The sequence below is a fragment of the Mercenaria mercenaria genome, chromosome 8 (genome assembly GCF_021730395.1).
Source record: "Mercenaria mercenaria strain notata chromosome 8, MADL_Memer_1, whole genome shotgun sequence".
In the NCBI taxonomy this organism is placed as follows: domain Eukaryota; kingdom Metazoa; phylum Mollusca; class Bivalvia; order Venerida; family Veneridae; genus Mercenaria; species Mercenaria mercenaria.
Genome location: NC_069368.1, coordinates 19,048,809 through 19,074,589, shown reverse-complemented (window position 1 = coordinate 19,074,589; position 25,781 = coordinate 19,048,809). Strand labels below are relative to the sequence as shown.

At 36.7% G+C, this 25,781-nt stretch overlaps 1 protein-coding gene across 2 annotated transcripts in view; it reads right to left on the bottom strand.

Moving 5' to 3' along the window:
• Window positions 1-25,781, bottom strand: part of LOC123522929 (death-associated protein kinase 1-like) — a 125,682-nt gene that overhangs the window by 88,256 nt on the left and 11,645 nt on the right. For both annotated transcript variants that reach the window (XM_045300462.2, XM_053549485.1), the window contains exons 2-5: window positions 13,014-13,232; window positions 10,637-10,775; window positions 6,530-6,653; window positions 5,337-5,412 (exon numbers count right to left, since the gene is read on the bottom strand). In XM_045300462.2, coding sequence (XP_045156397.2) covers window positions 5,337-5,412; window positions 6,530-6,653; window positions 10,637-10,775; window positions 13,014-13,232 — 558 coding nt within the window. The remainder of the gene's footprint in view (window positions 1-5,336; window positions 5,413-6,529; window positions 6,654-10,636; window positions 10,776-13,013; window positions 13,233-25,781) is intronic.

Sequence of the window (25,781 nt, the reverse complement as noted above, 5' to 3'; positions counted from 1 at the left end):
AAATAAACTGCAAACATTCTGTAAAATGGAGAAATTCTGGATAAACAGTAAACATTTTGTAAACTGGAAAAAGTTCAGATCAACTGTAAACATACTGTAATCTGGAGAAAGTCCAAGTAAACTGTTAACATACTGAAAATGGAGAAAGTCCACATAAACTCTAAACATTACAAAATGGAGAAAGTCCACATTAACTCTAACAACTGTAAACATACTGTAATCTGGAGAAAGTTCAGATCAAGTGTAAACATAGCGTTATCTGAAGAAAGTCCAAGTAAACTGTTAACATATTGAAAATGGAGAAAGTCTGCATAAACTCTAAACATTACAAAATGGAGAAAGTCCACATAAACCGTAAACTTATTGCAAAATGGAGAAATTCCAAAGCTATAAACATACTGCAAAAATGGAGAAAGTCCACATAAACTGTAAACATACTGCAAAATGGAGAAGAGTAACCAGACAAATTGTAAACATATTGCAAAATGGAGGAAGTCCACATAAACTGTAAACATACTGCAAAAAAGGAGAAAGTCCACATAAACTGTAAACATACTGCAAAATGGTGAAGAGTAACCAGATAAATTGTAAACATATTGCAAAATGGAGAAAGTCCACATAAACTGTAAACATACTGCAAAAAAGGAGAAAGTCCACATAAACTGTAAACATAGTGTTATCTGAAGAAAGTCCAAGTAAACTGTTAACATATTGAAAATGGAGAAAGTCTGCATAAACTCTAAACATTACAAAATGGAGAAAGTCCACATAAACCATAAACTTATTGCAAAATGGAGAAATTCCAAAACTATAAACATACTGCAAAAATGGAGAAAGTCCACATAAACTGTAAACATACTGCAAAATGGAGAAGTGTAACCAGATAAATTGTAAACATATTGCAAAATGGAGGAAGCACACATAAACTGTAAACATGTTAAATGGGGAAAGTTCACATAAACTGTAAACATATTGTAAACTAGTGATTCATGATTAACTGTACACTAGAGAAAGTCCAGATTAACTGTTAACATACTGCAAATTGGAGAAAAGCCATATATACTGCAAACATACTTTAAACAAGAGCTGTCTCCATAGGATGACACATGCCCCCGATGGCACTTTGAATGAATAGTTATGACCGATGTTAGAGTTTAGGACCTTTGACCTACGGAGCTGGGTCTTGCGCGCGACATGTCGACTTACTGTGTCACACATTCATGCGTAGTTATTTTAAAATCCATGCATGAATGACAAAGATATGGACCGGACACGCCCATCAATGCACTATCATGAAAAATGACCTTTAACGTCTAAGTGTGACCTTGACCTTTGAGCTACGGACCTGGGTCTTGCGCACGACACGTCGTCTTACTGTTGTACACATTCATGCCAAGTTATTTGAAAATCCATCCATCGATGACAAAGATATGGACCGGACACGCCCATCAATGCACTATCCTTTAATGTCTAAGTGTGACCTTGACCTTTGAGCTACGGACCTGGGTTTTGCGCGCGACACGTCGTCTAACTGTGGTACACATTCATGCCAAGTTATTTGAAAATCCATCCATCGATGACAAAGATATGGACCGGACACGCCCATCAATGCACTATCCTTTAATGTCTAAGTGTGACCTTGACCTTTGAGCTACGGACCTGGTTCTTGCGCGCGACACGTCGTCTTACTGTGGTACACATTCATGCCAAGTTATTTGAAAATCCATCCATCGATGACAAAGATATGGACCAGACACGCCCATCAATGCACTATCCTTTAATGTCTAAGTGTGACCTTGACCTTTGAGCTACGGACCTGGGTTTTGCGCGCGACACGTCGTCTTACTGTGGTACACATTCACGCCAAGTTATTTGATAATCCATCCATCGATGACAAAGATATGGACCGGACACGAAAATTGCGGACAGACTGACAGACCGACGGACCGACAGACGGACAGACAGTTCAAAAACTATATGCCTCCCTTCGGGGGCATAAAAACAAAGGTCAAAGATACTCTTCAAACATACTGTAAAAAAGAAAAGTCTGGAAGCCTGAAACATATGTTGTATTAATACTGTATTTATTATTATATCAGTTCTTTAAAAGATATTAATTTTTAGCCCGCCAGGTTAGCTCAATAGGTAGTGCAGCAGACTTCCAGTCAGGAGGTTGTACGTTCGAATCCCAGGAGAGGCATAATTATGTATTTTGTAACTAACAGAGCGTAACCTGTCCAAAGTGATTCTATGTTTACCCCTGATTCATACAGCAAAGTGGTCAGTTAGATGCTGCGAAAAAGTTCATACTGTATAAGGAACAGGGCTTCGGAAATTTTGATAACTCAATCGGTCCGAAACGAAAATCCTGACATCGGCGCTACCCCACCCACCGCATTCCCAATATTACATATTTTGTAAAACGTGATAGGGTAAAGAAATAAGCATGTCATGCATTAAAACTGAGTTACCAGTCACCACGCGTTACCATGCAATGAAGACAGTTATTCAGTGTTATGTGTGATCGTTACTTTGTTTAAATTTCGATGTTTTTCCGAGATAATACGAGGCATTGACACCGTGTGCGTAACTAGTCTAAAAGCCAACGCACGTGACTTCGCTACCGTATACACGGCAGATACTTTGTGATGTTTCCTCATTCTTTGACGGAATTCTATAAAATACAATGCGTCAAAGTGAGTTACACGACACATATTCTCTGCTAAACAGCCTCAGTATTTAAAGAATACTCTGCCGCGGACCGAATGTGTACGTTATTTGAACGCTGAGATCGAATTTTCCGCATGTATAGTACCAAAACGTCCACGCGGGTTGGCCACGGATATTTCATTTCACTTACGTTGTACTTCAATAAGCAACTACATTTTATAAAGTTATATGCTCTTCTGATGTAAACAAAATTTCATTTTGTAACGTTTTTTAAAAGACCGATTTGATAAACAGTGCCACTCCGGTTTTCTTTATCATTCGTGGTTGCCCGTCCATTTTTTTCTTTTTTGTACAGTCGGGTTGCAAAGACGATTTTCTGCATTTGTTTCAACTGGAGCCCCAACAAATGAATCATGTAATTTTTTCAAATCAAGTAATTATAAAAATTATTTTTATCGGTTTTCCCTGTGATGTCTCATTAAATCAATGACCTATAATGTACAATTATAGCTCTTTGATTAAATGCAGCGACCATTTGTTTGTTACCGTGATCAAACATAGCCTTTTGAAATAAACCATCCGTCGGATTCTAAATAAAAGAAGTGGATCCACGTCGAAATGATTTGGATCCAGTCAGAAACGTTAGGAAACCAGTCGAAAATGTTTAATACACCGCAGTCGGCTGCCTGCAAACATTAAAGGATGTGCCGCGCGAGCACTGATTGCGTCACGCGCTAATTACGGACCGATTATCAAAGTGACAATCAGACCGAATGACACGTTTATTGATTATCTGAAGGTGCGGCCAACAATTTCCTACTTGGCAGGTGATCGTGTATTGAGATATCAGACCGAAATAAATACTTTTCTCCATTTTTACGGGACCGATTTTTTTCGTTTTTTCACTTCACGAATCGGTCTGAAAAGTCAAAATTCGGTCCAAAACCGACAAACCGGCAAATTTCCGAAGCCCTGATAAGGAATACTGGAAACTAGTCAAGTTTACTAACCACATAATACCAGTTGCTGAACAAGAGCACTGCCTGCAGGTGTCATCTCTTGTCTGCAAGTGCCGGACAATATGAAGAATTATAGTTAAGATTTTCCAAGTACAAACAGGGTCATATGCTGACAAAATGAAGGTTAGAGTTATGGTTCTTGGCCTACCTAAAGATGAACAAGTGTGCAAAGTTTCAAAGCTGTAGCTCTTATAGTTTCCGAGAAATGGTGGACCTAAACAAAAAAGTTAACCTAGAAACTCAAGTTTTCTAAGTACAAAAAAGGACTATATTTCTGACAAAATGCATATCAGAGTTATTATTTTTGGCCTATATAGTCACCTAATGATGATAAACAAGTGTGCAAAGTTTCAAAGCTGTAGCTCCTCTAGTTTTTGAGAAAAAGGGGACCTAAACAAAAACTTTAACCAATGCCAATGATCAAGTGACGGCAACACCTCATAGATTTTTTTTCAAAAATCAGATGAGCTAAAAAACCAATACCAAAACCCAGCAAAACTACAATTTGCACTGGGAAGCAGATTCAACATGATAAATGTAACATGTTATAAACATCTGAGCCATGCCATGAGAAAACCAACATAGTGGGTGTGCAACCAGCATGGATCCAGACCAGCCTGCGCATCCGCGCAGTCTGGTCAGGGTCCATGCTGTTCGCTAACAGTTTCTCCAATTCCAATAGGCTTTAAAAGCAAACAGCATGGATCCTGACCAGACTGCGCGGATGCGCAGGCTGGTCTGGATCCATGCTGGTCGCAAACCCACTATGCTGGTTTTCTCATGGAGCGGCTCAATTCTTCTTCTGCTGATTTCATTATCAATGTCTGTATCACATTATTGAACCAAACGAAGATGGACAAATTGATTTCTACACTATACATCTACTATATTTCCCAGGGAAAACTGTGCACAAACAAACATTTATTTGTCTGGCAAACTGAAATATCCTTGAATTAATATGCAATGGTCTGATGGTCTACCAGACTAAGCAAAATATTAAATCTTCAGCAAAAGTCGAAGTTGCAAAATTACATTGGTAAATTTGACAGACCTTGATGTTTGTTACAAACTTTAAAAACACAAATAATGACTACAATACTGATCTGGAAAAAAATCACTTTGAATATCAGCAAGTTAAGACATATTTTTCAGTCTTCAACATATTGTGTTGTTTTTTTTTTTTGATGAATTTGAAAAATACACTGGCTACTTTATAGCTTTAAGGAAGACCCCAGATTCCCTTTTGATTATTATTTCTAGCATGAACACTCGTCCAGGTAGAACACCCAACTTTTACATAAAAGATAAACCCAAAGTTGGATTCTGAACCCACCACGTGAGATGCAAATGTTTTCAAGTCTGCAACTTTAACCCTTACCCTGCTAAATTTCTATAATGAACTTGTCCATTTTTCAATTTGGACAGTACCATTTACTGTTTAAAGGGGTGCTTACCAAAAAGATACTGATTGAATGGCAAACAGTGCAGAACTTGATCAGACTGCACAGATGCAGGCTGATCATGATCTACACTGGTCGCAAAAGCAGAATCAATTGTGTACAGCATGATAAGGGTTAACCACTAGGCAACAGAAGCCACGAGTTTTTAATAAAGTGGTTTTTTTTAAAGACATAAAAATTTACTTACAGAACGTAAGTAATGACTCCAATACTCCACATATCTGTTGACACAGACAATGGCTCAAAGCTGATTACCTCTGGAGCTGTTGAAAAACAAAAGGACTTTATGAATTAACTGTTTTCTACTGCAGCAAGATTGTTATATTGTGAAAAAATTTAAGTTTGTGAGCATAAGATTTTGCAGATTTTGCAGTTCATGGTGATACAAATTTATTTCAACTTTTGAGATAAAATAAATGGAATTTTTTTTTTTTTTTTTTTATTTTATGGATTGATCAAACAATGAAAGTTTGCCCCATGTAAAACTTCTGCATCTAAATAGTTTGAAAAAAGCAATATAAGTTGCATCGTGTTCAATAATCTGAAAGAAACTTTAAAGCATGGAAAAAAAGAGCCGGTAAAATTATATTCACTATTTAAAACTTTCAAACAATAAATAAATATTAATTTGATTTTATATTATTTGGTAGACTCTGTTAATACAGAGTCATAAAGCTTGCAGTAAAATATGCAGCAAATCTTACAGATGCTAGCAAAGTTTGCTGCATATACAGTAGCCGATAACAAATTCCCTCTTTAACCCTTAGCCTGCTGCAGGCGAAATTAACAGCCTTTGCAAACAGCTTGGAACCAGATCAGACGCCGATTAAATCGGCGTCTGATCAGGTTCCAAGCTGTTTGCTACTCTGACAATATTTCTTCCAATTTTGGAGCAAATTGAATGAACTTTACAATTTTAGCAGACGACATTTCCAGCAGACGACAATTTATCTAGGATGCTAAAGGTTAAAAAGTAAACAGCATGTTAGCTTCACCTTAAACAGACAAGGATGACAGATAAAATCTGCATATTGTCTCACTGTGTAAAACATTTATGCTTAATTTACCAAAAGATCCTTCAATGGAGTGAGAAGATATCTGGCCAACAGTAAATATTTTCAATATGAAATTCTATCACACCATACGGCCAAGACCTTTCATCACCATGCCTGAAAGTTGTCTTCTACACACTGTCCAATTTCTTAGGAAATACATCCTAACACATGTATGCCTGGTTTCCTTTCCAGTTCCTTCAATATAAGCTATAAGAGTAATGGAAAGTCAACACTGTTTATTATTCAAACGTATCCAACTACCCTTGGGTTTTTGCTATTTTATACCAGATACTAAAATCACTACCTGTAGGGCACTAGTTCTTACCACAAAACTCTGCTGTTCCCATTATAGCCCTATGTTCTTCTTTTGGTAATATTTTCCTCGAAAGACCAAAATCTATCAACTTCACAGCCGTACTGTTCTTGTCTTGTAACAGAATATTTTCTGGCTGAAAAGTGAATAACATTATAACATTTTTTTTGCAATATGGAAATAAAACTAGAAGATGCTTATGTAGAAAAGCGCATGTCTCCCCCAATGCATAGTCATATAGGCAAGAAGTCAATAGTGGACAGGAGCAAAAGTGAAAGAGACACTGATGGTTGGCTGCAATAGGGATCATCTACTTGGCATGTCCAATCATCCCACTAAGTTTCAACATTCTGGGCGTAGTGGTTCTCAAGTTATGAATTGGAAACGGTTTTCCATGTTCAATCCCCTGTGACCTTGACCTATGATCGAGTGACCCCAAAATCAGTAGGAGTCATCTACTCTGCATGTCCAATCATCCTATTAAGTTTCAACTTTCTGGGTCAAGTGGTTCGCAAGTTATTGATTGAAAAGAGTTTTCTATGTTCAGTATCCTGAGACCTTGACCTTAGATGGAGTGAACCTAAAAACAATACAGGTCATCTACTCTGTAAGTCCTATCATCCTATGAAATTTGAAGGTTCTAGGTCAAATAGTTCTCAAGTTATTGACTGGAAATGGATTTCCATGTTCTGTCCACTGCGACCTTGACCTTTAATAGAGGGACCCCAAAATCAAAATCAATAGGGATCATTTACTCTGCATGTCCAATCATCCTATGAAGCTTCAACATTCTGCACCAAGTGGTTCTCAAGTTACTGACCGGAAATGGTTGTCCAGGTTCAGGCCCCTGTGACCTTGAACTTGAATAGAGTGACCCCAAAGTCAATAGGAGTCATTTACTCTGAATGTCCGATCATCCTATGAAGTTTCAACATTCTGGGTCAAGTGGTTCTCAAGTTATTGATCGGACATGGTTTTGCATGTTCAGGCCTCTGTAACCTTGACCTTTAACAGAGTGAACCCAAAATCAATAGGGGTCATCTACTCTGCATGATCAATCATCCTGTGAAGTTTCAACATTCTGGGTCAAGTGGCTCTCAAGTTACTGACCCAAAATGGTCTTCCATGTTCAGGCTCCTGTGACCTTGACCTTTAATTGTGACCCCAAAATCAATAGGGGTCATCTACTCTGCATGTCCAATCATCTTATTAAGTTTCAACATTCTCAGTCAAGTGACTCTCAAGTTATTGATCGGAAATGGTTTGGTATGTTCAGGCCCCTGTGACCTTGACCTTTGACGAGAGTGATCCCAAAAACAATAGGGGTCGTCTACTCCATAACCCCTACCATCCTATGAAGTTAGAAGGTTCTAGGTCAAATGATTCTCCAATTATTGATCGGAAATGAAGTGTGACAGATGGAAGGACAGATGGATGGACAGGGCAAAAACAATATGTCTCCTTTAGTTGGGGGAGACATAAATACAGCTAGTGTTTATAACCTAAAAAATTCCTTGCACCTCATTTTCTATCTATTGCTTCACAGTACACGCATTTCAGAGGTACTTGCCCAGAGTTTTGTAAAATATTTCAACATGTTCATTTCCACAAAGTAGGCATAGAATGTATATATTACACAGAAAAATGGTAGAATAGGTGAAAGTTAGTATTAGATAAAATTTAATATCAAAAAGCAAAAAGAAAGTTGATTTTCTACATTATTTCGAAAGCAATGGTTTACTCCCTTCTGTACCATATTTTTGGGGGAATTTATTATATCTTGCAGAAATCATGCATCAATAAGTTTTTACCAATGTTCACTTTCACAATACCCACATTTTATGGATTTTTGAGAGAAAAACAATTTTCAGCTAAATTTGTGAAAATGTTTTACTTTAATGTATGTAAGAAAACATTGAACTTTGCAAGCGGATCTAAACACCATCACATTGATGAGACTCCACCCAAAATTACAGAGACATTAATGACTATAACCATCAATTAATAGGCAGTGTCTTAATTAAAACAATATGTTACTCCAATAATTGATGCATATTTCTGCATTTTATATTCCACTAGCTAAAGCTTGCAGATTACTCCACATGCATTCAGTGATATTAAAGGCACTGGCCTCTAGATCGTACAACAAGAAAAGAGAAAATTTTAAGGTATCAGGAAATTAATGCTACATTTCTTCAGAAAGCTTTGAAACTTAATTACCAACAGACTAAATGTTACAGAAACACATGAGAATTAGTTGTTTTTACTAATCTTTACACTGGAAATTGAAAATCTTTGTAATACTTTACTCAAAGCACACTGTCTTATATTTAACAATCATTACATATGTATTCCTCCATTATGTATTGGTGAAGACCCTTGGAAAGTTTTATTGCAACCACGGGCCAGGTTTGATTCCCAACTCGGGCATCTTCTTTTTCTTGATCTGGCATTTTTTAAGACAGTTTAGAAAAAAACAACATATTCTAATGTTCATAATATGAACAAACTTCAATTTTAAAGAAAGATTATTTTTTAGCCAAAATCTGGAGGTCAGACACCAGATGAATGTCAAATCAAATATAAAAATATAACACTAAAACTTTAAATTTTGTGATAAACATCTTCAGGCAAGCTTCTGTTCATTCTTTTCTGTTATCACTGTCTGTTCTGATACCTGGTATTAACTATTAATCTCCTGTTTTACAAAATAGAAATTACATGTCTACCTTCTAAAAACAATTAAATTGATATAAATGCGAAATTGAGGTTTTTCCAGCCTTTAAAGCTGCTCACCCGCACAAATGTTTACGGATTCACCGCACTATATGGTTATGTAGGAAAAAGTAAAGCATTGCAAACGGTTTTTTTTTTCAATATAGTCATATACTGCTGTGAACCCGTAAACTTGTTTTCATCAGCCATATTCTCAAAACGCTACATAGATTTTCACTTATTTTGTTGATTATACCTTTTCATTTTAAATTCTTGTTACAAAAATGTTGCTTTTGAGAAATTTAATTTTTTCGACCAAATTGAGGGCGAGCAGCTTTAAGAAAGACATTACTGAATTATTTTTGTGTACAGACTGTTCAAACATTGTTTTGCAAATATGTGATGCATAGCGACCACTTACAAGGAAAGATTATTAAACAAGGAGCTGCGTTCAATAAACGCTTGATGCCCCCGGTGGCATCCTTTTCGATACAAAGCAACCTAAGTCCAAAATGAGCTCAAGGTCAAGGTCAAACTGAGGTAAGGTGATGTTTGAAGATGAGGAATGGTCACAGGTTACATCTGTATTAGTATCAATTCATTCTTGTAAGCGGTATTGATGCTAGACTAAACGGTCCCATTTGGTTAACCAAGAAATGGCCCATATAAAGAAACCTAAGTCCAAAATGAGGTCAAGGTCAAGGTCAAACTGAGGTCAGGTGATGTCTGAAGATGAGGAATGGTCACAGGTTACATCTGCATTAGTATCAAGTCATTCTAGTAAGGGGTATTGATGGTTAACCTTGTACGGATGCACACCCATAAGATTCATGTATTAGGTGGTCAATCCATTGTTTGAAAACAATAGAAAGACCACTTAAGGAACAAAAAAATTAAGTGGTTACGGAATGAATACAAAGGATTTCTATTGTCCTAGGCCACACCTCCTACCACCTAAGGTACCAATCATGTGCTCAGACGAACAAACGGACTGACAGAAGGATGGACAGGACAATCACTATATGCCTCCCGCATCAGTAGATGCCAGGGGCATAAAAAATAAAGTTCATGAAGTAATCCAATTGCCAATGTTATGAATGGTACGATTTTAATTTAGGAAGAACAATTAGCAACAAATTACCATGAAAATGTAAGTGAGCCATGTCCGAACAGGTGTGTAAGACCTAATGTCCATGTTACCTTGAAAATGTCAATGAGCCATGTCCAAACAGGTGTGTAAGACCTAATGTCCATGTTACCTTGAAAATGTCAATGAGCCATGTCCAAACAGGTGTGTTAGCTCTAACGTCCAAGTTACCTTGAAAATATTAATGAACCGTGTCTTAATGAACCGTTTGTTAACAGGCATGCACAACCACTTATTACGTCCATCATGTATATTACCTTGAGATCGAGATGCGCTATATATTGGGAGTGCAGGTGCTCCACTCCTTCAAGAATCTGTTTTACAAACGATGAAGCCTCCTCTTCGCAAAGTTTATCTTTCTCCGACAGGTACTCGAACAATTCCCCGCCATCAACACTTCAAGTAAAAAAAAAAATACACCAATCTTTACGAGTTACACCAAAATAAAGGAGATGTCAATTTGTGATATGACGTTTATATAATGTTCCATGTGTTTTCGCTACAATGTGAAGTGTCAGTAAAAAGGTACCAATCGAAAACACATAGAACACAAGATGTTTGTGCTTCATAACGAGGCGAATTTTTTCTGCTACTCTTGCACTTTCTGCAACAACAGTAATAATGAAGAAACGAAACTCTAAGAAATTCATCTTGAAAATAAACTGAACAGATTATGAAACTGCAGACCAGTCTCTGAACTCTAACTTCTGATTGGCTGTTTCTAAGCACAGTTTTCAAAATTGACCAATCGCAAAGCTGCATTTCAAACAAGTCTCCAAATTCTGTTTTATAACCTTAAAGCTTAGTCTTCATATCAGGCTAGTTTTGAATAAGATTTCATGTTAGTCTTAGGGATTTGTCAGACAACACACAAAAATAAGAAAGGTGGATTTTGTTTAAATACCTTACTGTGGTCAGTAACAGAAACTGCAGGCAGGAGATGGTAAATGAAATTAAAACTTCATGCGGTCAGAAAACTATGCCCAGCACAGTAGCAGTTAATCAATAAGACAAAAGTCTATGCTCTGAAATGCCAGACTGCACCAGAATACAAGTTAGAAGTAGAACTGCATTATGTAGGTCAAAAAATGAATTAATATTAATTTAATAATCTATAGTAGAAAGAGAAATATATCTATCCCAGATATGTGATCAGACAAATGTATACTCTTCCCACCAGATAGGGCAAGAAAAAGTTCTTTATTTCAAAGACTTCTGGGGGCATTTTTTTTTTCAACAAGAGCTGTCTGTAAGACAGCCAAGCTCGACTATTTGAAATATTGTCACAGAAGCAGGAAAATATTACCCAAAATGTTAAATATCAAAGAGTTTTAAGTTCGAAAGGGGACATAATTTGACCAAAATGCATATCAGAGTTATGGGACTCGGTGCTATCAACTAGTTTTATGACCCCGAAGACACATGTGAAGTTTCAATTCAATATCTGCACTAGTTCTGGAGATAGTAACTTGCATGTAAAACTTTAACCAGAATTTTCTAAGTCCAAAAGGGGGCATAATTTGCTCAAAATACATGTTAGAGTTATGGAACTTGATCCAGTGAGGTTGGTAATTGACCTAGAAAAAGAATAAATAAGTTTCAAAGCTATATGCCTTTAAATGTTAGCTGTATGTACTTGCATGCAAAAACTTAACCAAGGTATGACGCCGATGCCGACGCCAGGGCGAGTAGAATAGCTAGTCGAGCTAAAAATGAATCCTTCATAATGGATACTGACACAATATCTAGATCTCAATTGTTAAAACGTGGCATAAATTTGGAATGCTTTTGCTTAATTATATGCAAAAACTTGTGCAGCATGCCAGACTGCACTGGTATATTAGTTAATGACCTACTGCCAGAATAAGTAACAATTCCAGGATCAAATTATACTTTTTTCCCTCTATGCCTCATGCATCACAGTGATATCTATATGTAAAGCTTCTATTTGAAGCACATGGTAGTTTCAGTCTATCTTAAGTATTTAAGAACATAATCATAACAGTTATAAAGTAATGAAAGGATTCATCTTTTGTGACAGATGTATAGACAAACGGATGAAAAGGCAGACAGACAGACTGAATAAAGACTCTATACTGCTCTCTATCTATGTACCAGTTTTCACAAAAAAATCTCTATAACTTCTCAAGTTATTGTCGGGCTTAGAATCAATGATACCAACACATTTTAAGTCATATGGCGACTTTTCCAGCTTTTTGTTGAGAAGAGGAAGATCCCAGGTGCCTCTCAAAGCATTATTTCACGCCCCTCAGTAGAACCTATGACCTTTCGTATAACAACAGGATGGCTTCCAGAGGTTTTTTTTTACCAAGAGGGGAAGGGGCCCAGGCCTGTGATTTTGGGGAAAAAATAGCTTGTTATTTGGGCACAGGGGAAAAAAACCTGATGTTAAGTCAATTTTTGGGGAAAACTGCATGATTTAAAGACATTTTCTGAGGGTAAGGGGCCTGTAAATGACCCTTATTATAGAAGGGCAAAAAACCTGGCTTCCTCACATGAAGAATTCAACATTGCATGCAAGATTTCAAAACTAAATCAGCATGGAGAAAGTGATTCATAATCAGCAATCTTAACCACTCTGCTGCAGAGGCACGCATTAACTGAGAAACTTACAGTTCAAGGATGAGTATAACTTCCCGCTTGGTGTCATACACCTCGTACAAGTTGATTATGTTACGATGGTTCGTCTCACTTAATATCTGTATCTCCTTTTCGATATTCTCCATCTTGGCACCACGGCGTCCTGTGCCTCGACTCTTCCTGATGAACTTGGCGGCATATTCACTCCCAGTCTGTCGGTCACGGCACCTTTTTACTGTGGCAAATTTTCCTCTGAAAAGAGAAAACTTACATTTTAACACTGTAAACATTTCTGTTTCTTCCAAATGAAGACTTTTCTTGGATTTTAAAAATCAATATGATACAATGTCAGATCATATATCTATGGCCGGACAGAAAAACGTAGTTGTTTGAAGTGAAAGAAGAACTAAAACCAGTCCAGTGAAAAGAGAGATGTGGTAACATGTTTGCTCCCAAAATCAATATCTGACTTGGGTTTTACGGCGCACCAACACACTATAGGTTATATGGCGGGACTAAAAATTTTGGTTTCACATCTTTTACATTGAAATAAAATCTCATATGAGGAATGGAATCAAAACTTTTATACCTGCTGGTATCACAGAGGTACAGCAAAACCAAGTGTTCAGACCCAGTATTAGTCGCCTCTTACGATCACCATCAATAAAACAAATTGATGGCTTAGTAACAATACATTTTTCTATGTAAAGGGAAGTAATGGAGCATGGTCCTGAATGAACTTCTTTAAAAGTACTGTAAGTCAGATTTTTTCACTAGAAAAAACTTCCATATTTTTTAAATTTGAATAAGATACATAGGTAGACTTTTCGCAATGTAGGGCCATCTTGTGAAATATATAGGACTTTGATATCAAGCAAAGCATTTTTGCAAGTAATAATAATTGAGCCGCGCCATGAGAAAACCAACATAGTGGCTGTGACCATGATGACACTGCGCATGCGCAGTTTTTAGATCATGTGTCACTAGTTTCTCTATGTATACTTAAGCGACGCATGGATCGACAGACTGTGCGGATCCAGTGGTCTGACCGTGGTCGCAAGCACTATTTTCTCAGGCACGCTCAATAAGTTTTTGAATACAGTAAGGGAATATGATGCAGCAAAATGAAATACCTCTGGAACATTTCTAATTTTCAGTTGGTATTTTTTTATTTGTCAATGAAAAAACATTATCAATATCATGTGTCTAACCACAAGATCTTTTCCCTGACTGTTCAGGCTATTTATTAGAATAAATTCCTTACATCTATAAAACCTCACCATTTATTCCTGATATTTATCAAACAAAACTTTATGGGTGTGCTGAAATTTCCAGGGAAAAAACTACAAGATCTTTACATTTTTACAATTTGAACAACTTCCAATACATATTTGAAAATGTAAGTAAGTTTCCCCAGTAGTTTATTAAAAACTCTGATAAAAAAAGCCTTGCTAATACTGTTATTAAAACCAATGGGAGAGAGAGACAAAGAAAACATATATATCAATCTTTTATTCCAAACTTTAAACCGCTTTCCATGATAACAGAATTATGGCAGGTAATAATACGATAATATTAATGACTTACACATCAGCAAAGCAAAAATTATCTATTGTACATAAAGATGAATCAACATAAAATATAGTTGCCACTGCATATTGATACAGACTGCAACATTTGTTGAGCATGTGTCTGTTGTTAAGCGAGTGTTGCTCTGAAGAGATTAACCCTTACCCTGCAAAATTTCTATAATGAACTGGTCTATCTTTAAATTTCGACAGTACATTTAACTGTTAAACAGGGTGTTTACCAAAAAGATACTGACTGAATGGCAAACAGTGCAGATCTTGATCAGACTGCATGGATGTGCAGGCTGATCATGATCTACACTGGACACAAAGGCAGAATCAATCATGTCCAGCATGATAAGGATTAATTAACCTTTACCCTGCTAAATTTCTAAAATGGACTGGTCCATCATTCAGTTTGGGCAGTACAACTTAGTATTCAAAGGGGTGTTCACTGAAAGTTTTCTGACTGAATAGCTAACAGTGCAGACCAATGCATCCGTGCAGGCTGATCTTGGTCTTCAGTGGTTACAAAGGCAAAATCTCTTTCTGCCAACAGGCTAAGAATTCTAACAATCCAATCTGTTTTCCTATTAATTAAATCAAAAAGGAGTTATTTGCTCCCTGTAGGGGTTAGATGGCTTTACATAGTAGAACCTGCCTTAGTGAATGTCTGTATCAGCAGAGTGTCAGCTACCTTCCCATTTAACTGATAGTTTGTAATAATTATCAGTAGCTCATTTGTGATGAAAGCTTCATAAAAGCTTATCCAAATCTCTTTGAATAAATTAAATGCTAGTGTCATATGAGAAGGTGTACTCATGACCCCTGTGAGGCTCAAACCAAACCCCCTCAGGTTGAGCGGCAAAAACCATAAACACTTAAGCTGAATAGTCCCCTTCCCTTCCCTTACTGACATTCTGTTCTAATTTCAACTTGTCTTAAGCAGTCATCTTCCAGGAAAAATCCTTAAAAAACCAGACTGTGCACTCCCTTGGCTGGCTGCTTACCACAGGTTTGACAGTTCTCTAACTATTCTTATATTCTTTACAACATGATTTCCCTGGAGCAAGCATTCCGTACGCCTTCAAGCTTGAACCATCATGTTTTGGATGCGCATTTACATGAAAAAAAAAAAAAGGGCAGAGTTATTGCAAAACTGCGTAATTGTCAGGATTTGTTTGATATGTTTAGCAGTACAGGTGATAAAATATGAAAAGCAAATGAAATGATGTTCCTGGTGTTTTAATATCATCTTCACTGCTCAAAGCAATTATTATACCTGCTTCTGAAAATATTATTAATCATAGGGGACTATCTGTTGAGTTTATGTCAAAATAAAACAGTTCAGGTTGTATTGCATCTTTCTTTTTTTAAATATGTATGAGGAAGACCCAAGGTGCCCCTCCGTGAATTATTTCAAGCAAGGGTGGGCAGCAGTGTTGAACTTACTTCCTTCCACACAACCAGGCTGGCTTCTAAAAGGCATCTTATTTTCATGAAATTAAATCCCAGTGTGCAGACAAATTTTTTTATATTTTTTGTCGGGTTTAATGTGCACGAACACAACTGGTCATATGGCGACTTTCCAGCTTTTGATGGTGGAGGAAGACCCCAGGTGCCCCTCCGTGCATTATTTCATCATGAGCGGTCACCAGTGTAGAATCACCGACATTCCGTAAGCCAGCTGGATGGCTTCTTCACATGAAGAATTCAACGCCCCGAGTGAGGCTCAAACCCAGATCGATGTAGGACAAGTGATTTGAAGTCAGCAACCTTAACCACTCGGCCACGGAGGCCCCCAGTGTGCAGACAAAATTAAGGATAATTTTCTAACTAATTCATCAGTTAGACTTAAAATCTCCATACTCCCATTAACATGAAATAGCCATACAGTAGAAACAATGAAAGTGTATTCTGCAGAAATAAATTAACCAATTTCATGGTTGTTTCAAACTGAGGTTAGCAACAGCTGTACATGGAGTTGAAGCAGTTGGTAAAAACATCAGTAACAGAACAAGATCCTGTTGTATCAGCTGCAGCAACATCATCAGTAACACCAGCAACAGGACACTATACCACCTTAAAACTTTGAGCCATCAGTATTTTACCATATATCGAAAATTTTCATCCAATCTATGGATGTGTAGCTTTAAGAGGTCAACAACCACACTAAAAACAAAATGCACTAATCTAGAAATTATCAAGTAAGATATAGTTTTTGTTCACATTTCCTGCCACAAAGGAAAGGAATGACAGTTGTAGTAATTTTTTCCTGAAAACTGATCTGCCATCGTTAAGTAATTTGTAACCTTAGCAGACTTTATTGGCTTACTTCCTGTTTTTGGCTGGAAAATTACTCCAATTATATCAATAAGTGTCTATCCTTGTGCAAAATACTAATTATTAATCAATACAAACATTAAACCGCAAGACACGTTTCTGTAAACAAAACTATATTTGGTGCAAAAAAAACATCAGCAGCTGCAGAAATAAGCTGTTTTTAAGGAAGCTTGGTTACCTCCTACAGAAAACGAAAAATTATCACAGAGTAATACACCATAAGAGATAAAAACAATTTTACATGATTGTATCTGAATGCAATATATATAAATATATTATCAGTAATTTGTATTAATACTCATGGGGGGGCTAATTTTCGTGAATTTCGTGGTTGAGTCAATCCACGAAATTTAATCTTAACGAACAAGTAAAATTCCCATTCATTTTATGTTCAAATGTTTAAATCCACGAATTTGTATCCCCACGAAATTGCGATTCTGACCAAAACCACAAAATCTCATGCCCACAAAATTAAATGATTTTACAGTATCAAAAGAATAATCATTCCATTCATCTTGCATGATACTCCAAATCCCCTCCCTCACCCCCTCTTGTTTTTGGCCTATGATAACTCAGAAATAAGTTTCATTATTGTGTGTACGTGATTACCTTAAACTTAACATAACTAGGTAAAACATCATTTTTTATAATTGTTTACATTTATTTCTTTACAAATGGAATTCTAGTTTAAAGGGGGACAACTCCTTTAGAATATTTTAAGTATCCAATTCTATGGGACAGAATAGTAAAACATGTATTGGACAAATAAGTTGTTTGTCAAGATGTGAGTGAGTGAGTTGGGTTTTACGGCGAATCGACACAAAATGGTCATATATCGCCGAGTTGTTCCTTTACTAATAATTTCTGTTGTTTTGTGATATACTGCTAAACTACACTAACAATTTCATCTAAATCTGGTAATTAATTCACCCTTATCATACTGAACATGACTGATTCTGCTTTTGCGACCAATGTGATCATGATCAGCCTGCACATCTGTGCAGTCTGATCATGGTCTGCACTGTTCGCTAATCAGTAACTGTATTTTTGGTTAGCACCCCTTTTAACAGTTAATGGTACTGTCCAAATTGAAAACTGGATAAGTTCATTATAGAAATGTAGCAGGGTAACAGTGATATGAATGGCTGATGCATGACAAGTTTGAATGTAATAAACAATGTGGCACAGATAAAGAAAAAGCTCCAGAAAAACAGCAGAGAAAATAAGTTCATCCCTATAATAAATCACTTTTAATGATAAATAATCAAAGATGATTAAATGTAATCTAATAGTTGCCTCAATATTCTGCCCCTTTCAATTAACCTGTCTTTTTTTCCAAAGCATCAGTCGAACAGTCAGCAAACCTGTCAGCTCAACAAATGTATGGCTTTCCATAAAAACTGCAGAATGTCTAAATAGCATTATTACAAAGATTGTGTAAAATACCAATTATTATTATGGGTGTAATACCTTATGGTATGGGACCCGCATTACCAATAGGCAATTTCCACATAATTTTTTGTTTATTTTTTTGTTATCATTTGGCTGTCAATGTAGCACATAAGAACACACAGCTTTCCATAACAATCCAAGAAGGCTGTCACAAATGTCTATGTCACAAAGACCCTTTCTCACATTTTTTATCATCTCGCATTCTCTATAAAACAAGAGGGCCATGAAGGCCCTGTATCGCTCACCTGACCTATTGACCTAAAGATCATCAAGATCAACATTCTGACCAAGTTTCATTAAGATATGGTCATAAATGTAGCCTCTAAAGTGTTAACTAGCTTTTCCTTTGATTTGACCAGGTGACCTAGTTTTTGCCCCCACATGACCCAGATTTAAACTTGACCTAAAGATCACCAAGATTAACATTCTGATTAAGTTTCAAGAAGATACAGTCATAAATGTGGCCTCTAGGGTGTTAACAAGCTTTTCCTTTGATTTGACCTAGTGACCTAGTTTTTTAACACACCTGACCCAGATTTAAACTTGACCTATAGATCATCAAGATTAACATTCTGACCAAGTTTCATTAAGATATGGTCATAAATGTGGCCTCTAAAGTGTTAACTAGCTATTCCTTTTATTTGACCCCGTGACCTAGTTTTTGACCCGACATGACCCAGATTCGAACTTGACCTAAAGACCATCAAGTTTAACATTCTGACTAAGTTTCATGAAGATACAGTCATAAATGTGGCCTCTAGAGTGTTAACAAGCTTTTCCTTTGATATGACCTAGTGACCTAGTTTTTGACTCCATCTGACCCAGATTTAAACTTGACCTAAAGATCATCAAGATTAACATTCTGACCAAGTTTCATTAAGATATGGTCATAAATGTGGCCTCTACAGTGTTAATTAGCTTTTCCTTTGATTTGACCTGGTGACCTAGTTTTTGACCCGACATGACGCAGATTCAAATTTGTCCTAAAGATCATCAAGTTTAACATTCTGACTAAGTTTCATGAAGATATAGTCATAAATGTGGCCTCTAGAGTGTTAACAAGCTTTTCCTTTGATATGACCTAGTGACCTAGTTTTTGACCCCACCTAACCCAGATTTGAAATTGAGCTATAGATCATCAAGATTAACATTTTGACCAAGTTTCATTAAGATATGGTCATAAATGTGGCCTCTACAGTGTAAACTAGCTTTTCATTTGATTTGGCTTGGTGACCTAGTTTTTTATCCTACATGACCCAGATTCAAACTGGACTTTAAGATCATCAATATTAACAATCTGACCAAGTTTCATGAAGATACAGTCATAAATGCGGCTTCTACAGTGTTAACAAGCTTTTCCTTTGATTTGACCTGGTGACCTAGTTTATGAACCCAGATAACCAAATATCGAACTCGTCCAAGATTTTATTAAGGGTAACATTCTGACCAAGTTTCATTAAGACTGGGCCAAAAATGTGACCTCTAGAGTGTTAACAAGCTTTTCCTTTGATTTGACCTGGTGACCTAGTTTTTGACCCCAGATGACCCAATATCCAACTCGTCCAAAATTTTATTGAGGGTAACATCCTGACCAAGTTTCATTAAGATTGGGCCAAAATTGTGACCTCTAGAGTGTTAACAAGCTTTTCCGTTGATTTGACCTTATGACCTAGTTTTTGACCCCAGATGACCCAATATCGAACTCGTCCAAGATTTTATTGAGGGTAACATTCTGACCAAGTTTCATTAAGATTGGGCCAAAAATGTGACCTCTAGAGTGTTAACAAGCTTTTCCTTTGATCTGACCTGATGACCTAGTTTTTGATCCCAGATGATCCAATATGGAACTCGTCCAAGATTTTATTGAGGGTAACATTCTGACCAAGTTTCATTAAGATTGGGCCAAAAATGTGACCTCTAGAGTGTTAACAAGCTTTTCCTTTGATTTGACCTGATGACCTAGTTTTTGATCCCAGATGACCCAATATCGAACTCGTCCAAGATTTTATTGAGGGTAACATTCTGACCAAGTTTCATTAAGATTGGGTCAAAAATGTGACCTCTAGAGTGTTAACAGTCAAATTGTTGACGACGGACGGACGGACGGACGGACGGACGGACGACGACGGACGCCGGACACAGGGTGATCACTAAAGCTCACCTTTGAGCACTTCGTGCTCAGGTGAGCTAAAAAAACACACGGCAGTCTGAAAGACAGCTATATCCCCCGCTGCTGTTATGGATAGTGAACGGGTTGATCTGACACAAAACGGAAGGCTCAAACCTTTAACCTTGAGTAGTGACCGTGAGCTTCAGCCAAATGGCTGACTCATGAATTCTGCACATCGGCTTGATGAGGTGATCATTTAACCCAAGTTTCATGAAAATTCTTCAAGGGGTTAAGAAGATACAGAGCAAACAAAAAATGGAAGGCTTAAACCTTTGACCTTGAGTTGTGACCTTGACCTTGAGCCAACTCACGAGTTCTGCACATCGTCTTGATGAGGTAAACACTTCACCCAAGTTTCAAAGTAAGCTTTAAAATCCAATTTTCTTACCTTTGGAATTTATAATATAAATTCAAATCTTTTAAAGCAACAAAAAACGTTATACTGTACAGCACTTTTGATGTCATTTGCTTTTTTGCATGTTAATGTTTTAAAATAACACCGTCAAAGATCTGTGAGGAAGCTCTCTGGATGGATATGAAATATAGCAACCTGTGTTTTAAATAATGCCAAGAAGAGCATCTATGGTCATCCTACAATGCTGAAGCTTGGAGGAAACAAGAGCTGTCACTAATGGTGACAAATGCCCCCGCAGCGCCTTGACCTTTGACCTGGTGACCCCAAAGTCAATAGCGGTCGTGTACTCAATAAGTACTATCAGGATGTGAAGTTTGAAGGTCCTGGGTGCAGTGGTTCACGAGTAAAGTGCCTTCATGCAAAAAGTTAACATTGGCCCCTGTGACCTTGACCTTTTACCTGGTGACCCCAAAGTCAGTAGGGGTCGTGTACTAAATAAGTACTAACAGCATGTGAAGTTTGAAGGTCCTGGGTGCAGTGGTTCACGAGTAAAGTGCCTTCATGCAAAAAGTTAACATTGTGACGAACGAACGAACTAACGGATGGACAGTTGATAACTAATATGCCTCCCTTTGGGGGCATAAAAAGAAGTAACCACTTGATCTAACCTGTATCACAGTAACTTTAAACTAAACAACAACAAAAAAGCTTTCAATCTAGTCTAAAGCAGTAGTTTCACTGACTAAAATAAAATTCCCATTACTGAAATATTGGTTTCAAAGAAAATTTCAAAGCAATCCATTTGGCCTTGCGCTTCCACAAAAAAAAATCAAAATTCAAATTTTTAGAATTTAGAGCATATTTTCACATGCTGATAAGAGTTACAGCAGAATGGTAACATTTCATTGCCTGAGAATTATACAGAATTATTTGTGAGAAGATTAAAATAATGAAAACTAGAACAAACTGGAGATGGAAGGCCTATAACTCAGTCAGTCAGTCCTTAACTTCTTTATAACATTGGTGAATTTCAGAAGTCGAAAGGTCCAACCTTTTGTATTGTACACATTACACAATGCAAGAAAGGAAAAAATAGATTGATCTGCACCCCATTCCAATTTAAATGGACACAAAAGTCCAACGTCAGGTGTTTTCTCACCTCATGAAAGGGAATTTTCATTCTGGAGCTTTTAACCTCTATTTAAAACATATAACAATCCTGAAATAATTCAATATTTTGTACCCAATTTTCTTATACTTCAGAAAATTGGGAAAAATAGTTTTATTTCAAGATTCCTCCTAAACTTCTTGTTTATTTCTAACAAGCAATTTATACCCATTTAATTAAAGTACAGGCAATAATAATTCATCTGAAAAACTGATAAACAATTCTGAAAAACAATGAAACATTGTTTATAACTGTAAAACATACAGATTTTATGCTATTAAATGACATGGCAAAAAAAGAACAAAACTGCTGATATAATGTTTAATTTATAATCTTTTAGTTTAATGCAACTTATTTTGAATCTTGGAATGCATTTTGTTACTGATGTCATTTTCCAACAAATTAATGGTAGACAATCATTGTGACTTCACAATTCACTCTTAAGACATACTCCATAATCAACAGCAGTAGCACGCCCGCTATGCTGTTTAGAGAGCGCAGATATACGAATCACTGGGTTGTGAGTTTGATCCAAAGCTGCAGTCGTGACAATTTGGTGAAAGACATTGTGCCTGTCTCTAATCATTCGTCCTCCAACTCTGATTCATATGGGGAATTTGCAGTTACTTGCGAAGAACAGGTTTGTACTGGTACAAAATCCAGGAACACTGGTTAGGTTAAATGCTTGCTGTTATATAACTGAAATGCTGTTGAAAAACCCAAGACAAATAATCAACAGGAAGTTCTCAACAGTTACCTTAGACATAACTGAACCCTTATCACCATAAACAAACATTCCCCACTTTAGCTAAATTTAAGTAATAACTGACCCCCACCCTCTTCCCACTATCCCATACACTCCCCTTTGGTGGGCAGTATCTCATATACACCCTCCCTTTTGGCTAACTTTTAGTCTTCAAATATATAGCCAAGTTCATTAGAGCACAGGCCACTTTGATACCATTATAATCCTATTGTTTGGAGGTGGCTAGACCTGTTAATTAATGACAATAACCTTATGATTCATAATTAATCATCTTAACAAGATATTACACTGTGTTTATTACTGGTGTTTATTGCTGATATAACCCTAATCATCACAGGTAGATCTGCTATTTATCCGCCAGCGATACTTCAATTAGGATTAAGCTAATCCACCCAGCTGTTCTGTGTTATGAGAGAAAACACATGTCCTGTCATCTTTAACTGGAAACCTTATTTCATCAAGTTCTCCTGAAAATTGAGCTTTATTCAGGGAGATCTTTGTCTGTATTTATCAATGTTCTAAAAAGATGAATTTGATTACAATTTCAAATTTTCTAATGATATTATTATATTCCTTTGTTGAATCTAGAAAGGCTTACATTCTTGCCAGTTTCTGCATTTTTTGTTACCTAACAAGTGTTTCTGGATTCGTTACCAGTACAAACCTGTTCTCCACAAATAACCAATAACTTTCTCACATGAATCAGAGGTGGAGGACAAATGATTTCAGACACTATCTCTTAATCAGATGTTACAAAGAACATACGCCAGCCAAGGGATCAAACTCAAGACCCCGCAATCCATAGATCTGTGTTCTCCCTATTGAGCAAAGTGGACAAGGTCAATCTATGAAATCTAAAATTAATTATCTATCATGTGGTTACCTTGAAATTTTTCTGGGAAAGGGCTTGGAAGAGAGGAGGGAATGGGGGAACCTCTCGGTCAAGTAGATAAGGTTGCTGACTTCGAAGCACTTGCCAGCAGCACTGCAGGTTCAAAATCTTGCTTGCGGGATAGAATGCTTTCATGCTAGAGGCAGTTTAGCTGGATAAACAGAATATTTAGCTGGCTTACAGAATGTAGGCGATTCCATCCAGGGACCTGTGCCTATAATAACACACTGATGGGCAACTCGGGTCTTCCTCTACCAGCAAAAGCTGAAATTTGCAGTATGACCAAAAACTGGATTGTGCGACTTAAAACAATATGTCAAAAATTTTCTTTTGAAGAAGGTGAAAATATACTAAATAACAATCTACATCATATATTATTGTGTACATGATTTTGTGTGTAAAAAAAAAAAATGTGTTCTTTCCCAGAACAGCTGTTTTGTGAGGATGTGAATTTCTGAAGATAAAAGGAAATGGGCATTGTCTGTTTGTTTTTTGGTGTGGGGATGGAGGACTAATTTAATAGATTATCGAAACCCTGGAATCCACGAAGATTAGTCCCCTACAAAATATTAATTATTTCACAGTTACTGTACTAAGTCCTGTTGCTATGATCTATGGCCTGTCATTAATAGCAATTATATTGATGCATCATCTATTTCGGTAGGCTGATTTTGTACCCAGTTTTATTATCATATTGTTGCATTAACATTTGATTTATATGTCAATGACTGACCCATAACTTCTAAATAAAATATATTCTGTTCTATTCAATTTTGTATCCAACTGACTTATGCTCCATAATACATTTAAACACAGACACCTCTCTAAAAAGCTTTGCCTACTTAGTATGAATTATGTATGTAAAAAATTATATCTACATAAGAAGCATTAAAGAACACTTAACCTGAACCTTAAAATAAGCAAAAATGCAAGGAATTCATACAGTTTATAGTTCTACTGAAGCTTTTTGTTGAGATTTTATGAATGGTTGTTTTATTTTTAACTTTAGTAAAATTCCATGATGAAAATCTCTGTTACTTTCTACAGAATGCTTTTTGTTTATTTGTTTTGGGTTTAACGCCGTTTTTCAACAGTATTTCAGTCATGTAACGGCGGGCAGTTAACCTAACCAGTGTTCCTGGATTCTGTACCAGTACAAACTTGTTCTCCGCAAGTAACTGCCAACTTCCTCACATGAATCAGAGGTGGAGTACTAATGATTTCAGACACAATGTTGTTTATCAAACAGTCACGGGGAACATACGCCCAGCCCAATGGTTTCGAATTCACGACCCCGCGATCCATAAACCAAACGCTCTACCTACTGGCTAAGCGGGCAGGCCTCTACAGAATGCTGGGGTCAGTGCGTATTTCAACATACAGCTCAATAAATGTCTAGGGTTATGGCTACATAGCTCCCATGGCTACTGTTATGATTAATGGACTAGCATGCCATATTTGGGACTAGCATTTTAATGTGTATAAAAGTCTCAATTTTCCATACGTGTATGGGCACTTAACACCTAACATGCTATAGAACAAGGGTTCTGGAATTGGAATGTCTCTTGTATCTAGCACTATCCTCCCACTATCATTACCATGTACTAATATTCTGGGGGAGTCGCCCATATGGGTTATTGGTGGCAACTATAAATATGCTTAAAAACAAACAAACATCAGGGTAGTAGTTAGAAAAATGTATTCTTGACTGTTCACATGAATGGATGCGAGCCTAGAGAAATGTATCATTTTGGAACAATTTCTGTAAATATTTAGGAAATGATAACTTATGACTTTAGGTAGATTAGAACTGGATATGACTGAGCTTTGATGCTCATATATTTTCATATACATAGAGCTTCTGCATCCATCTTACATACTTTTGTAATCTAAATGACAGAACAACATTTTCATGCATTCCAGGGCATACATAGAAAAGTAAGAATCAAAACGTGTGAAAATTCCAGAAAATTCTCTACCCTGCACTGGATTTCGGTTAAACATTGCGTAACTGAAACTAGGTTTTTCTCCACGATTTTGAGTCCTTTCCAAAGAATCACAAGTTGTGACGACTGTAAGAATTAACA